General features: G+C 39.9%; 1 protein-coding gene across 1 annotated transcript in view; it reads left to right on the forward strand.

The window, feature by feature from the left end:
- Positions 1-17,599, forward strand: part of IGF2BP3 (insulin like growth factor 2 mRNA binding protein 3) — a 112,821-nt gene that overhangs the window by 11,795 nt on the left and 83,427 nt on the right. Inside the window, exon 3 of the mRNA XM_069860295.1 lies at positions 12,827-12,875. Coding sequence (XP_069716396.1) covers positions 12,827-12,875 — 49 coding nt within the window. The remainder of the gene's footprint in view (positions 1-12,826; positions 12,876-17,599) is intronic.

Raw genomic sequence — 17,599 nt, forward strand, 5'->3', positions numbered from 1 at the left:
ACCTCATAGTGGGGGCAGGTACCACCTAATTTAGGTATCTCTGGTAATGAATGAGTACAGTATGATTGTAAAAAAGATGATTGTAATTACTGTCTTGGTGTGATAATAAGTTTGCACGTCTATATACAAACTAAATTAGAAGTAATTAACTGCTAAATAATTTATTAAATTTGGTCAAAATTATCATCATCATTCATATGAACTTTGTTCCTAATCTTAATTTAAATATCTAGCGAAATGCTATGCGTTAGAAAACTACAAGTTACTAAATGAAAATAATCTTGATGTTAATGATGATTAACTTGTAAATTATTCTTATGGATTAGCTAGTTAGCTGCAGCACTAGATACGCTTTTTCTCTGCTTTGAAACAAACCGATACAAATTTACAATTTTGCTCAGTCTAATACAAAGTGAATCAAAACAGTATGTTACCCTATCTCATGAGTGCGATTTTCAGTGCAGAATTGTAAACTTCATTTTTTTTGTTCTCTGATCGTAACAGTGTATTTAAAATCTACAGTGACAGTGGAATAGTTGGTGTTCACTGTGACCTTCATTCTCAAAAAATGCACTATATTCTGTTTTCTGTGAGAAAGGAAATGAAAAATAATGGCATTATTTAAAAGGTGATGGTGGCTGTGCTATAATTGCTTTATATGCCACTTAAAGTCATGCCAGTTTTTTTATAGTATTATGAAAGCAGAGGGAAACTATTAAATATTAACTGTAAAGGTTGCTAGAGAAATTACACTTACACTTCCAATATACAAGTGATTTTTTTTGACATGCCTTTGAAAGAACCGTTTGCTGAAATGTTGCAGAATTTAAAATTTGTGAACAATTGAATTTTAGTTTTTGACTTTTCCAGTTGAACAGAACAAAATTATATTCTAAGGCTTTCATCAAGGCCTGGTACGAAAGCTCAGGAACTGCTTTCACATAGTACAATACGTAAACCTGTGTTTGCTGATCAAAGCTGCTATGGCAGTCACAGAAGCTTGTTTTGGTAATTCTTAAAACTGAAGTTTAATAAAAGATATAATTAACCGTATTTCTATTAAGTAAAAAGAAAAAATTGTGAGATACTCTTTACACACAAGCTGTGATGCTTTAACTATGCCCTTACAAAATATTTACTGTGAATGTAGATTTACTACTGTAGGTGTACTTGCCCTGACCAAAATTATTGCCCTCTTAAAAAAAGGAGAAAATAAGCTTTGTTGATGTTGAAAAACTTTGCATAGTTGTTGTTACTTTACAGCTCTAACTTCTTAAAACATATTAAGCAAGATTGTGCTTTTTTCCAGTAACCTATTTTTAGATAAAAAATTAATGTAGGAAATACTGTGTATGTGCACAAACCGTGTCTGTTTAGCTCTACGTACCAATTGAATCTCCACATTTTGAGGGTATAACATTTTTTTGAGGGGTGGGTACAGAGTTATTCTAAATGACAAGTAAATTTTTTCCCTAAGTACAGCTATAAAAACTTTACTTGGTGCTTTTCTGTCTACACAATTTTTGTGTAATTGAATCAAATTTCATTTCTGAGGGAGAAATCTTCAGAGAAAATTACTTACAAGATATAACAATGTCTGAAAATCACAATCCTACCTAATTTGTTTCCCTTTGCAAGTAATTTAGGTGTTAAAAAAAAAAAAAAGCAATGGTGCTTTTTAAAAATTCTGCATCTGGTGACGTTCAGCATAAAAATGACAAAACCAAACAGCAGAGTGGTCACTTCTATGACTTTTGGGGTTTTGACAGGTTAAGAGAAAGGAAAGAAAAACACTTTGCACTGATAGCACAACCCCCACGTGTTCCAGCACTCCTCAGGTAGAGGTGTTATATCTCATCTGCTTTAGGTTACTTAATCAGTTTAAGGATATGTGAAACTGCCATTAGTAAGGGCCAGCACTTGAGTGGCATTTCTTGTCGGTATTCAATTAGTGAAATAATTTTTAGAGCATCAAAGTGAGAATTGGCATTTTGTGTATTGTTGTACTTATTATATGTATCAGTTTAACTTTTAAGGGATTCTGTCCTTTTAAACTTCTCTTGTGTGAATAAAGTTTTTTTTTGTGCTGAATCCTTTGAGATGCAAGAATTTATAGTAAACAAAAATAATAGGAAGTATATGGTAAATTTGACATTTTTTCTATTATTAAACTGGTGAAGTATTAATTCTACTTAATCTATTCCTGTTAGTGTGGTTTGGAAGATTTAAAAGGAGCTATCTGTCTTGCTAGGGCTTTTTAAGCTTTTCTTGTTATGCCTTGAGATTGAAGGGTGGAAAGCAGTAATGAGGAAATAGATTCTTATTTATTTATTTAACTCCCCCTTAGCCATGTGAGCAAGCAAACTGCTGTTCTCTTTTCGGCTTTGCTGGGATGTCAGATGATGAGCATAGTATCTCTCTTAAATGCTCAGTTATGGTGATATAAAGCTGCCCTCTTGCAAAGTTGAGCAATGTGCATATTTATGGAAAAAAAAACTAAAAAAGAAAGTTTCAGCCAGAATGGTTGCGGAGTACAAGCCATGGACATGTGCATGTACCCACACACATGCGCTGCATTCTTTAAGAGTGGCTTGAGATACTGGAAAGAGCCTGAAACTTGTGGCAGTACATTTGAAAGTGTTTATTTACTCTGTGCTCTTGTTAACTCTGCTTTTAGTTTATTTTTATTTTTCTTTTAGCACTAGGACTTTAATCATACTTTTAGATGTTATATAGACAGTTGCCTAAATTAAGTAGTTTGCCCTTGTTGATGTTCTTTTATATTACAGAAGAGACTTGAAAATGCTAGCGAGCCTGTGTGTTAGCTGAAGTTTACATATATACTTAAAACAGACTAAGCAAGTTTTTTTTCATTTGTTGTAGTTACAGCATGTAACCTTTCTGAAATTCAGCGCGCTTTCTGCAGCATCACTTGTTTCAGTGTGTTTCCATTTCCCAGACCCCATAGGAATCTTCATTTACTAAGAACTTTTAGGAATTGCACGTTAATTTGTATCATTTTTTTGCAGAGCAGCCTGAGAGGCAGCAGGCAGGCTTTTCTTTGAGCCGGGGAGCAGAGGGATGTGTGCTGGGACGGGTCCCTGAACTACCCCAACACCTCTCTCAGTTTAAGCTCTGAAGTACTGTGCTATAAATCGGATACTTAATAGTAAAAAAAGTAGCAAAAAAATGGTCTCTGAGCCTGTGTAGCAAAGGTCTTGCAACTGTGCTCTGTGTTTAGGTAAGGGCGCTCTTGCTGTTTCACTTTAAGCTTTATTTTGCTTCTCCTCCATCCCCTAAGCCAGAACTGAATTTGACCAGTTATTGTGGAACACGCAGTGAACTTAAACTGAGTATGAAAAACTTTGGTTTCACTTGAGCTTGACCTGAAAGAAACTGAAATGGGTTAGGTTCCCCATCTATAGCTTTGGTGTAAGGAACGTGGAAAGCGTTTCCGTCGTTCTCTGCAAATACTGGATTGTGGTTGACCAAGCTGGTCTCGGCAGCATGGTGGCTACTGGATTTATCTATGAACACCGCTAATTTAATTTAGATATTTCAATCTGAAAAGGCTGAATCACAGAGCTGTTGTTAGGACAAGGTGTAATCTGGTGCCATACCTCCTGTACAAAAAAAGTTGTCAAAACTTTTACATTGTACATGATATCTATGTCACACGTTTCCATTGGGCTTCTAACTGACGCATAAACTTCTCTAGAGTAAGTGATGGTGGAGGGAAAGACACAAACCCAGTCCTTTTCCTACCCCTGTCTCCTCATCCCCTAACTTGGCCACATATCGCAGGGACATCATATGCAAGTTTCGGTCTAGAGGTGCTTCTTCCAGATGATGTAAAACTTCACAGTTAGTCTGTGATGGAAATATTGCCTGCTTCAACTGAGGGAAGCAAGAAGCCTTCAGCTATTTTGGTGGCTGAAGGAAAGGGAGGGTGGGAGGGGAAAGAAAAAAGGCAAGCCTTGTGTCCTGTCATTAGGGGATTACTAGTTCATACCAGTTAGGAATTTAAATAGATGATTTTTTTTTTTTTTTCATGGTTAGAAGCACTTCTGCATTAAAAGAAGTTATTTTCAGTCCTTCATATACCTCCTGAGTGTTTTTACTGTTATCCACATCCCAATTAATTGCAAGTTAGTGGTGGGGTAGGAGAATAAATGGCAAGTGACCATAGCTCTAAAATATTTTGTCAACAAAATCAGCTCAGTAGTACAATTATTTGAGGAATACAGACCCCTGCTCTAAGGAGGAGGGAAAGAGAAACTGTGGCTTTAAAAAAAACACACACCCAAAAAAACTACCCAGAGAAAAGCTAACACTGCCTACCCCCAACAAACAGGAGGGGGGGAAAAAAAAGCCAGACAAGAAAACCCCTTTTAGTTTCTCCAAAGGACTCAGGGATGGACTGGAAAGAAAAGCCCTCAAATGTCAGAAGCCACAATGGTAGATGATAGCCCATTTTCATAATGAATACTGGAACTTGCAGTTAAATTTAAAGCTGTGTTTAATTCTTTAATTAAAAAAAAAAAAATCTTAACCTTCTCTCATTGACGACACCTGGAAATCGAAAGGGTGTTTCTTAAAAAGAAATGAGAAATCCAGCATTAATATGGTAGTGACATTTTTCTTTGAAAAATGCCTGTCCCACTCATGGGAATTTACAAATAATGAATATAAGCTTTTAGTCTAATTCGTAATGTGAAGAACTGTTGAACTGAAATCCTGAAGCAAATGGTAGGTAGTACGTGAAATCCTACTGCCTGGCTAATCTGCATAAACCTAAGAACTACAGTCAGGCTTACGTTGGTCGATTTACCTGTTTTGTACGATGTAGCTTGGATGTGCCAATATAAATCTTCTGGTTGTTCTTCTTGAGCTATTGCATCCTGCCCACAAATATCCAGTTTCTTTTGGAGTGTTTGAGTTTATGCTGCAATAAGAGAGCACAGCGCCGTGCCCAGTTGTTGGGCTGGTGGCTTTATAGAATGAAGCTGCGCGGTGCACTGGCCCCATGGATCTGATCGTTTGTCTTGGTGGAAAGTAGTAAGCAAATCTGATGTTTTGCAGGTAGGGAATCTGATCGTCAGCACAGATGGATCTGTGAGGTAATCCAAGAGCCAGATTTTCATCTTAAATGCTGAAATAATACACCTCTGAAGCATCTACTTTGGTAGGTTGTATTAGCGACATGAAAGGGGAGAAGTGTGGTTAGGAGCCTGCCGTTGCTGTTACCTCTTGCGTGAGCTTTGAGGAAAAAAATTTGTCTAAATTTTATGGGAAATCCTTATTCTGAGTGTTAGCACAGAATGCTTTTAGATCTAGGTCTAGGATTAAACAATGAGGCAACATAAAGAAGTATTGCTGCAATTTGCCTGTGGCTTATCCAAACTTTATCTGTGTGAGTTGCTGAATTAGGTTTGAAATCGGAGCAATAACATGTTCTCTTCAAGTATCCTGCTGTCCAGATCAGTATGTGAAAAATAAAAAGGGGTGATATGATTTAAAGTCAATATTTGAAACCATTCTCATTCCTTTCTTCTGCAGGTAAGACATCGAGGTGAACTTTCTGGTTTACAAGCTAGTGGCTAGATTTCATAAAATACAGTAACTTTGTCATCACTGTGCCTTGAAATTACACTAGAATACACCAGAAATTAACTATCTTTGGATACACGTGATGTTAAAATGTCTGTTTGTCACTTTAAGGAATCTGAGTGGGTTTTTAACAGAAATGCAGTATGCCTTCTTTTTAGGCAGGGAGAGTGACTCCTTGCTTTTGTATTTATCAGAACTACTTGTTAGGAATAAATAGGTTGAGATATAGAACTGTGTGTGTATGTAGATATGATTTTATATATATGAAAAAGATGGCTTAGAATCCACATTCAATAAGTGTTCTAAGGATGGGTTTACTACTAGTTGTTAGGGGCTTGCAGGAATCAAAACAACTTCAAAAGACTGGAAAGATTGTTAAAACCCATGGAGTTTGTGTGAAGCCAGGAGGCAGGCAGAGACAGCAGCACCTCTGACGGGGTGTACTACTGCAGTGGCTTAATCTGCATTATTACCTACCTGTGTTATGAAGAAAAAGATAAGGAGAATCATAGAATCACCAGGTTGGAAAAGACCCATCGGATCATCGAGTCCAACCATTCCTATCAAATACTAAACCATGTGCCTCAACCCCCACCCCTCCTTCACAGTGTAACTAAAAAAGCTACTTCTGCTTTCCCCCCCAACCACACTAATGTGAATTGAGACCTTACTAAGGATTTTTCCTGTTGTCACAAAAACCTGCTTGTTTTTTTTTCTCCCCCCTACTAGAATAGCATTAAAAACACTGATTCACTCTGCTGTGATCAAGCATCAGCTACTTGAAGCAACCTGAGGGGGAGAAACTAACAAACTCTGTGGGTGGGGGTAGCTTTTTGTTTTGGGTTTTCTTTGCCTGTTTTTATTTTGCTAGCTGCAGAGTAAACAATAAGACACCTCTTGTTACCCCATAAATTCAGTTGATGTATTCAGCGGTTTTCCATTTGGCCGTAGGAGTCAGTAACTTTGTTTCTATGGTTGTTCATGTCAGAATTTTTTATACTGAAGTTATTTCTTACTCTAAGGCATTACCTACACCCCTCGGAGGTACTTTTGTTGTGAGTCTTTCTTTAATATTTTTTCACCACTTGACTGTTATTGTGTTGTCTGTGAAGCAAGCTTGAGAAATGGTCTTTGTGCTGCTCTTTGGAGCGCGAGGAGAAAAACGGTTGTTTCAGTGAGTGAGTCTGAGTTTTCAGGGGCATCATGTGAAGCTGCCAGAGCTGGGGGACCACAAACTCGAAGGCAGCACTGGCGAGTAATGGTGCTCGGTGCTGATGGGCACTGGCATACGCTGCATCTGTGCTGTTAGTGTGAGGTTCCAAAACTTTTCAGGTAATCCGTGCAACAGTGCCTGCCTAGAACAGGTGAAATGAAGAAATGTTTGCTCTTTGCACTTTCCTGAGAGTGGAAGAGGTAGATCATTTGCTTTCTATCCATAGGTATTGAGTTCAAACAATTGAACTGACTAGCATTGTTGATGTTCACTTGATCTCCTTTCAAAGATGTTTAACTCCTTTTTTTTTTTTTTTTTTTCTTTCTGTTGACTGTTCTTTAAAATGAGTAGGCTTGCTTTGTGGGCTTAAGACATCAGTGTTGTGTGTAGTTCATATGGCTGCTGAAATAAAGTGTTACTTGACCTAAGTGGACAACACTAAGCTGGGTGGAAGTGTTGACCTGCTGGAGGGTAGGGAGGCTCTGCAAAGGGATCTGAACAGGCTGGACCGCTGGGCTGAGTCCAATGGCATGAGGTTTAACAAGGCCAAATGCCGGGTCCTGCACTTGGGGCACAACAACCCTGTGCAGCTCCAGACTAGGAGAAGTCTGTCTAGAAAGCTGCCTGGAGGAGAGGGACCTGGGGGTGTTGGTTGACAGCAACTGAACATGAGCCAGCAGTGTGCCCAGGTGGCCAAGAAGGCCAATGGCATCTTGGCTTGGATCAGAAACGGCGTGGCCAGCAGGTCCAGGGAGGTTATTCTCCCTCTGTACTCAGCACTGGTGAGACCGCTCCTCGAATCCTGTGTTCAGTTCTGGGCCCCTCCCCACAAGAAGGATGTTGAGGCTCTGGAGAGAGTCCAGAGAAGAGCAACAAAGCTGGTGAGGGGGCTGGAGAACAGGCCTTATGAGGAGCAGCTGAGAGAGCTGGGGGTGTTTAGCCTGGAGAAGAGGAGGCTGAGGGGAGACCTCATTGCTCTCTACAACTACCTGAAAGGAGGTTGTGGAGAGGAGGGAGCTGGGCTCTTCTCCCAAGTGACAGGGGACAGCACGAGAGGGAATGGCCTCAAGCTCTGCCAGGGGAGGTTTAGGCTGGACATTAGGAAAAAAGTTCTTTGCAGAAAGGGTCATTGATCCCTGGCAGAGGCTGCCCAGGGAGGGGGTTGAGTCACCTTCCCTGGAGGGGTTTAAGGCACGGGTGGACGAGGCGCTGAGGGACATGGTTTAGTGTTTGATAGGAATGGTTGGACTTGATGATCCTGGGGGTCTCTTCCAACCTGGTTATTCTATGATTCTATGACCTTATAACTGAGAAACGGGAGATGGGAGCAGGAGGCAGCAGGTCTCTAGGGGGAGGAAGGGTGGTGAAAAGGGCTTGGTAAAATTGTGAGTGTGAGGAGAGTGTGAAAATGCTTTGAAGTTTGCGTGTACACTCCCCTCTGAAATGGTCAAATTTTCTCTCACCTGTATGAGATACACCGTGAGATACGAAAAAAAAATCAGAACTGTGAGGAAAAACATGATGTTTTATTGTTCCTTGTTTTATAATTGCATATTTTCTGGTTTTCCTTTTTTTCAAAAAAAATCCTCATACTTAAGGGGAGGTGTGGATCTTGTGATTTGCCTTTGCTAATTGTCACATAAAGCATGCAGTCAGATAGTACTAGTGAATGGAAACATATAGTGATATTTTATTTAATGTAGGGATGCAAAAATGGAGAATTTTCAACCCAAGAGGGTTTTGATAGGTTGAAGGAAAAATAGGGGTGGCCAAGAGAAGGAAAGAGTATATATAAAAGAAAGAAAATGCAGAAATTGTGTTTTTTCTTCTTGCCTCTTCCCACCACCTTTCCTGTTTCACAAGTGAAGAGAGTTCTTGTGGGACATGAGCACAGGGTGTTCCTGCGTATGTGTTCTCTGTATTTACATATGAGAGATCACCCCTTCTGAGAACACCATGATGGCTTTTAGTAAATTGTCCATCTGCCCATTGTCTCTGTGCACAGATGTGCTGCTTTCCTTGTGATGGAGCACAATGATGGCTTTTCCTTTTACCTGTTTTCGGTGAGGCAGGGATATTCATGCCCCCCAAACACAAGGCTCTGTCTCAAACATCCCCAGAATAAATAAATTGATGTATGGTCGTTGACAGTGGCTTGAAGTAATTGAATCCTGTTACCTGCACAAAAAATGAAAAGAATTAACATGTGCAATTCCTCTTAAGAAAAGGAAATTATTTGCCAATAATTGTTTATGGACTAATCTTAAAGAGAAACTAGAGAAGTCATTTTTCTTTGTGCAATACCAAGTGTTTTGGGTGCCTTTGAAAAGAAGAAACAAGTAGGAAGGTTATTCACGTGCTGTGCCCTATAGGACGCTTTCAAAAACCTTCATACACAGCACAAACATAATTTGCTCAACTTTTTTTTCATTTGACATCTATTTGCAATGTCTATTTAGAATGCAAGAAATTAATTAGGAAATCTGCTTAAACTGGAAAAAGTGCACACTCAAGGCTTACAAGTCACGTTGTGATGTGCTGGCTGTGTTTTACTAAGGATTTATTAAGACTAGGTGAGCTATGTATTAAGTGAAACTACTGTCATAAAATACCTTCATGGAATTTGGAACTCTGTTTCTTGTCTTACACACGTGATATGACTGCAGGTAGTTATAAAGTAACAAAACTTAAGATTATTCCAAGGCAAAGTAAAACCCTCTGTGGTTTTATGCTCCCTGGGATGCAGTAGCTACAGGAGCTTTGCGTATCCTCTTTGCTGAAGAAAACAGGGCTATGAGGAAGATTAAAAACACCCTTAAAGACCTGACATTATCTGAGATGGAAGAGTATTCCCAGGAAGATGCTCCCGTATTTTTCTCATCCCCTTCCACATCTACTGTATAGTAGCTTGTTCCTGTGCAAAAATGTGCTTTCTGAAGTTGGAACTCATCCTCACGGAAGCAGTTTCTGCTCTGGTAAACTCATTCAGACCCAGTGTTGTCCATTACTCTTTGCTGCACGTTTGCAATTTGGTTTGGGATTGTTCTTTAGGAAGCTGAGAGCTGATACTCTGTGGGTTCATGGAGTGCGATAGCGTTAATTGTGGATCGCTAATGCTGCCCTGCAATGAGGAGCTGCTTGGGGCTGCCAGAGTATAGGAGATGGGGGTTACAGCTTTGTGAATTTTTAGGTAACTTTAATAAATATGTTTAGCTCTTTTTTTTAATAGGAACTGATAGTAACTGAAATGGCAAACTCTCACAGGTGCTCACAATCTTTTATTACTGCTTCTGTGTGATTCTCCTCTTGGCCCTGCAAAGTGTTGTTTAATTTTTTTCCTCCTAGTGCTAATTGTGATATAGCAATAATGGCAAAAAATTAAAAATTTAATTTTCTTGGACATCAATAAGCACCAGAGTTCAAGCCTGTGCATTGGATGACAAGTTGAAATTACTTGCAGTGCAGGCAAACAACTGATGAAATAGTTTCAAATTAAATGGTTCATATGGCTATTCTTGTATTCTTTTAAGTGACCTTTCAGTTTTGCACAATAGGTGTCTCACTATTGCCATAAAATGAGGGGCACAGCCGAACTGTACCTGTTTTGTGCTTGTCTTGCCGTTTCCTTTGACTTTTTAAGAATGTGGTAGAGGAATCGGTCACTTTAAGGTGGTGATTGTTCCTTGCTCCTCTCCCTTCCTCTTCCTCCTACCTTTCAGGATACTGAAGTTATTTTTGTGCTACAAATGTTAGTTGGCATAGTTTTTAAATTGCATCAAACATTTCAGTCCCTTGCAGCCCAGTGGGAAGAAAAAATAAACCCCAAACCTTACGCTGTGTCCTTTATTGTTGTGTAACAGTAGAGATAGTTGTGGGTTTTTTGTCAGTCTTCTGTGATTTGGGTCGTAAAAGAGAGGATACATAGGTTTTCATTCTGAAATGAAACGTGAGACGGCAATTGTGTGTGTGAAACTTGTGTAAGTGCATCTGGAAGGGACTTCCCCTCCTTTTCACCCATGGCTATATACTGCTTAACACGAGCATTTGCTGCTTAACTTGATGCGAAGCTGGGCTGAGACCTGTGTGCTGGCTGGGCTGCTGCATGCTCAGATTCTTCTGCAAGCTGCACTCCTTTTGTTAGGAGACCCATGAATTCCAATTTGAATGTATAAGTGTGAGAGACTAATGGCATGACACAGTTTAAAGCACATTGAATAGCATATTGGCTGCCAATTTTGTGGTTTGGGATTTTTCTGCATTAAAATTTCCCAGTATTTATAATATTGAATGAAAATCCCCTTTTATGTTCCACTTTAGGACCCAGCTTTCAAGTTTCAGGTTGCTGTGTGAGATTTTGATTTTTCAGAGCAGTATATCACTACTTTAGGGCAATTGTTTTGGAGCAGCATCACTGGTGGAGATTAGTTTAAGGAAACTTTTGGAGATTGCAAGGAATTTTTCTCCCTTCCTATTACGCTGAAGTAGCTCCTAACTCTTTGCTTTATTGGAAGTGAAAGCTTGAGCCAGGGCTCTGCACAGCTTGAGTTTTTGCCCCCCCTCACCTATTTATTTGATCAGATGTTGAAATGGGCTCTAATTGCTTGAGAGGGAGTGAAAACAGCTGGAAATGCTGCACAAGTGAGACTTGTTCATCTTTTCTGGAGATACTGTTCTTAGCACTTGATCTCATGGTCACCATAGTGTTGGAGGTGACATCTCCGTGTGAGGAGAAGCTTGGGCAAGGTGGATTTGTGCCATAACATATGCTCTGTTGGTGTCCTGAACAAAGCCTGAAGAGAAGAGCATTTCAAGATGTGCAACATTCAATACAGGCTTGGGTGGGTGGTGGTGGTGTTAAGGAAAGGAGTGTTTTAAAAGGATCTGATGGGGAAAAATGAAAGCTTTTGATTTTATTGCTAGACACGAACATCTCAAACTTGTTTGGTTGCAAGATTTTACCTGCCTGTTTAAGTTTAGTGAACTTTTATACTGCTGTAACAAATCCTTAAAATGTGGGTTTATTTTTCTGTGAGAGGTCAGTATTGAGCAATTAAAACCCTAAATAAGACAGCCTGTTTGAACTTATTTTAGCTGCTTTGGAACCAAAATGTGGTTGAGACCTAAGTTAAGTGATTCTGTGTTGTCCCCTCTCCCTTCCCAAGATGTTCCCAGACAGACCCAGCCAGCATGCCCTACCTGAGCCTGGCTGAAACTCTGTTAATCTACACATTCTTACAAATCCCAAGGGTTTTGTGGCATCTCTGGCATCTATTTGTTCTCTCACTTTGGGGGAAGGGAAGAGACAAAGGACTTGGCTGTGAAGGCAGCCAGCACGCTGACAGACTTCGCAGTAGCACATCAAAGGGAATGTTTTGTTCACTAGATAAGCAAAAACTGATGTAAATTTGGGGTGCAAATACAATGAATTTGCTGATTCTTACCTCCTCCTCCTGATCAGAGGTGGAGTATGTCAGCCACGTAAATGTTAGAATTTAGTCTGTTGTTAGGCTAATGAATAGCTTAATATCAAAGAAAATGTATTTATTCAAATTTACATTCCCTTCCTTGAAGGGATGTAGAATCCTGAGGCATCTTGGTGAATTTGAAAATAATAATAAAATAAAATTCTTCAGTTGTGTGGAAGGGAGCCCAGTATGAATACTTGGGATTATCACACCCATTTATAAAGAAGAGAGCTAGATTCTGAAGGCCTTAAAGCTGAAATAGAAGTAATCTTCAAGAAAAGCGGAGACTTCGTGAAACCTAACAGCTGTCAAATGTGTAACGAGTATTTCTGTAACAGCTCTTTGGACTTGAAATGGTTTTGACTTGACATTTTCCCCACAGCGATCTGTTGGGGTTTTTTGAGTTGTGTACTTGGTTTTGCCCCTTTTGGTGTGACAGACGCTAAGTGCGGACACTGCTATGTATAGTCTATCTTGCAATAATGTTTTCTTTCTGTTTTTTTATTTTTTTAAACTATTTTCTTTAATTTATCTGCAGGAGTCGGAAGCTTCAGATCAGAAATATCCCGCCTCACTTGCAGTGGGAGGTAGGAAGTTTATTTAAAAACTCGTATCTGTGCTTAAAACCATGTTTCTGTTTCTCTCTTTATTCACAAGACTTCTCCCCTTCCCCCAACTTTCACTTGCTTTGCACACACCACCCATTCTGTTCTGGGGAAAAATCCTTTGGAAGAGGGAACAATAGAGCCTTCTAAGCAATTCAGATAACTGCCTTCATTTCTGCTCTCCGAGTTAACCATAAAAAATGTTGAAATGGATTCTTTGGTGAATGCTGACTTCCTGATGCAGTCACTCTTTGACTGAAAGCTTGTTCATTTTGGACCTTGCTAGCGTGTGAGTTCGGTGAGCTTACTACAAGTTCATATTTAAATACTTGGCCAAAACCTTAACAAAAGCAGAAACTTAGTCCAAATACTTCTTTTTTTGTTTCCCCCCTGCCCTTGTTCCTCTGTAGTGGTGGCATTATGGCAGATTGTTTGCTCAGGCTATTACAGTTACGTTATCACCGATATACCATATACTCCACAAATTGTTTACACTCCACAAATAGTGTTCTAATTTTTGCAGTAGACAGGCTACTGTAAGAAGAGCTGTATTTTCTTTGCTGTGTTTCTTGCCTTGTATGTGTTTAAAACATTGTTTTCATTTTTTACTAGCACTAAGTCATCCTTTTGCCTGAGGGAGATAGTGGAGGGTGGAGGGTTTGAGGATTAAAGCTCCCATAGGGTTGTCCTCTGAGCAGGTTTGGTTTGCCTTCTCCATATGACTTTCTATCTGCAGCTCCTTTGTTTGCGCTGCCTGCTTGCTTCCTAGCTTTGAAGAAAAAACAGAGGCGTTGCTCTGTCCCATCTAGGCTGTCGGCCACAGGTTTTCTGTAAGATAGCAGCATGCCCCAACTCTCATTGCTTCAGTCTGTCCTTCTGGGGTGCACTGTGTGTATAAGCATTTCCTCTGCACCTCCCTCAGTTGAACTGTATCCACCTGATACTCTTCTTTTCAAGTTCGTAACTGTATTTTTGTCAAGCTTTAGGGAAGGGTAGGAATAGAAATGGGTGGGGTGACGGATTTACAAATTACCTTATTTTTTGGCACAAACTTCCTCTGAGGGTACTGTGTAGGAACAGTGAGTATCAGAGCAGAGGCATATGATTCAGAGAAATGCAAATAAACGCAGATGTAAGCACTGAAGAGCAGAGTACCTCAAAGTGCTTATGCCTGCTTGTCCATCCTTACATGTACGTACCTATTACTGTTTGCACGTTTACGGGTATCTACCCTTTTTCCTATCTGCTTCCTGATTTTTTTAAATGACTTCCCTCTCCTTTTCTGTTGCTGCAGTTCCTGTGGTGACATCTGGTGTCAGACAGATGTTCCCTCTGCCTCACCTTTTTAAAAAAGTCTTCCTAAGTTCCCAAGGAAGAGTTAAAATTCTTCTTACTAACATCAATTCAGCCTTGCCTGTATGTCGTGAAGTTGCTTGTACAGACCTGAACCTTTGTCTGGCCACAGAATTTAGAGGGATGAGGCCCCAAAATAATTTCTACAATACTTTTGCATTCTCTTACAACATCTTGGCAAGCAGCCCTGTGGTTTTTCGACAAACTTCCTAAAGTTTTTTTTTTTTCTAAGTGCTGATAGTCTATTGCTTCTGCATTAACCAGGTAAGTTTTGTATGCTCTCAAAATAGTGCTGATGACAAAATACAGCAACTGATGATTAAGTTCAACAGGGCATTGTCTTAGATCAAGCTTGCCTTGTGCTTTTGTATCTTTTTTTGGTGCCAAAAGACCTTGCAAAAACTTTCTTAGAATTCTGTAAGGAAGTTTTGGATGCTTCCTCTTTAAAACAAGTCTTTCTTGCAATGAGTTTTTTTGTAGGGAGAGTAAAAGTTGATGCATGGTGGGGGGGATTTGTACTGAAGCAATATTCTTGCATAATGCTCTTGTAGGGGGTGGTATGTGTGTGTGTGTATGGCAGCTGGAGCAATTTAACATAAATTGTTTCTTATAGTCCCTCTGTGCCAATCTTCTTGCCTCATCACTCCTTTGTTAATTGCTTCAATCAAGGCTGACTGCTAATGGGTGTGAAATCCTTAAAACCAAACCAAAACCACTACTGATAAGGGGTGTTTAGGTTAGTTCAGTCTGTCACCCCTCATGTATGTTCAATATTGAAATACAAAACACAGTGCCTTGCAACACCTTTATTTTTACAGTGGCATAGAGATGTGAAAAGAAAGGAAAAAAAGATTAAGATTCTTGTGATTTTTTTTTTTTCCTCCTAGTACAACTATTATTAGGACTTTGTCATTCTTTGCAAAAGTATTTTCTTAAGACTTTTATTTCAACAGAGCTTGTTTTAATTTTGCTCTTTGTAGAGAGCAAGTGTTTTACATGGGCAGCCTGCAGGTGTGCCCCTAGCAGTCAGGGGGTTCCTCTGGTTTGGTGCTTTGCAGCTGCTGCTGTTGCCAGTGGGTGTCACAGTGGCACCCTGGCTCACCTGGGGGCTGGGACAGAGCCAGGGGCTCTGTGCACCGAGAAGAGGTGGTTCTTGGCTGGTAACAAATCCCCCCACCCCAAAAACACTCTTATAACAAGGAGGGCGCCCATAGTGTTCTGAGTTTGGAGAATGCAAGTCTGGAAGAGCTGTAGGGATGCTGGTCCCACAGGAAGGTACCTGAAGGGTTTGCAGGGTGAAGTCTAAGAGTTTGGGAGCAGCCCCCACTCCTGAGCACCCCTGAAGATAGTATTGCCTCCTAGTTCTCAAAACCAGAAAAATGTTCAGGGGATGAGTTGAAGCTTAATCTGAATTGAGAATGCTTTGTGGTAGATCAGCTGAGGAAGGTGCCCCATGGTCAATATAGGTGCTTTGTTCTCCATGCAGATGGAAGCTGGCTCCTAAGATTCATGACATGCTGGAGTAAATGTTTCACTGCTGTGTTGCCTTATCTTTCCAAGAGGGGTGTGCACCTATTTAGTAAAATCTAATGCCTTTAGTAGTGTGGAAGAGAGAAAACATTGAACTTTAGAAACCTTGTCTTCCCCCTGAAGAAACTGGACGTCTTGAAGACTTGTGTGAGGTAGGACGCTTGACCCATAGTTATTCCATGAAGACAAGGAAATAGGGAGTGTAAATAATTGTAGCGTAAGAAGCATTTATTAATAAGCGTTTCTATAAACTGAGTACATAAATTCAGATTAGCTATTTAGTTTTCTGGATGTCTTCTTGGAGAAAAATATTCCAGCTATTTTTTCCTTTGTGTAGGTTTAAGTTACTGAACAAAATACTGACTCATAACAACCATTTGTTGCAGTTGGACATGTAGATATTTCCTCTGAGCAATGTAAGAGTTCACTGTATACTTGCCATGGTATAAGTAAAAAAGGTAGGATAACCCTTTTAGACCATATTCAGGGTTAAGTGGTAGAAGAAAGGCTGATAATGACCTGCTGTAATCTGCTAAGTTGAAACAAACCCACTCCTGAAGAGCTCCTACAGTGCAGCTGTAAAATCATAGAATTCTAATGTATTCCAAGGCATTCAAGGTTAAGTTTGTAAAGAACTTCCCTGGTAATTAATTTGGACTTCACAAGAAGATTTTTGGGAAGGTTCTACAGGTGCCTCTACCTGTGGGTTAGGTTCTCTTGTTTGTACTCCTTGCTCAGCTGGGAAAGGCTGGTGTGGAGGGAACGCAGCATCTCTGTCTGAACTAGGAAAATTTAGGACTCGCTTCAGACTGAAATTGGAATCTGGACCGGTAGGGGCTTATTCAGGATCATGTCCTCCACTCAACCAGGAGGTTATTTGCATTTTCCCCCTTCCCTCACTGGACTGTCTGGGTTTGAGGACTATGGATCAGTGCCCGTGTTCCATAAAAGCATCATCACTTCTGGAAAGTATCTTCTTCCTTTTTTTCTGCTTGCGTATAAAGTGCATACAGAGTCTACCTTAATAATTTAGTTATTTGAAGGACATATGCATGAACAGATATTATTTTTAAATAAATTTTTTTCACTTGTTAAGGATTTTATTTGGTGAAGCAAACCCTCAAACAATTAATATACCTTTTTTAGTGATAGGAAGCGAGTTATAATTTCTCCCCTCCTTTTCTCTCTCCTTGCTCATCAAATACAATGTCAAGATTGATGCTCAGAATCATAAGTGAAGGATGTGGCACACCACCTTTTCCCATTCTCCATATGTACTGGTCTCATCTTTCTCATTGGCAACAAGCACCCTGGCTCTATGGTCTCTGCAGAAAAGTAAATGGATCTTTTACAGACCGTGGTTCAGGAAAGTAACATTCTGTTTTGACTCCTAATTTGTAACCGCAAGTAATCTTTCACTTAGCTTATGAGTACTCAGCCCTGGAGGTGTATTTGCAAGATTAAACAATATGTCCTCTAGAAGGAGGTCTAGGTGTTGGGATTTAAAACTGAAGCATCTAGTCTTCGTTTCTGATTCAACATGACGGAGGCCCAAGTAGAGTTCTCCTGAGAAGGATCTGTTGTGTGAAATGTCACACTTGTTCTTTCTTTCCTTTAAAGGATATTAAGACTAGCTGCTTCAGCATAGAAGATGCTTCAAGAGATATACTTCACAAATATTTTTTCCATGTTTAGTGAATAAAGTGCTAAAGAACAGACTTTCAAGACACAGATGGTGCCAGAAACAGCACTTGCTGGCTCAGCAGGAAGGTAGCTGTTGAAGAGTTCCCACTTATCTTCCATGGGCTCAAGTCCTTATCAGT

The sequence above is a fragment of the Phaenicophaeus curvirostris genome, chromosome 6 (assembly GCF_032191515.1).
Source record: "Phaenicophaeus curvirostris isolate KB17595 chromosome 6, BPBGC_Pcur_1.0, whole genome shotgun sequence".
Lineage (NCBI taxonomy): Eukaryota > Metazoa > Chordata > Aves > Cuculiformes > Cuculidae > Phaenicophaeus > Phaenicophaeus curvirostris.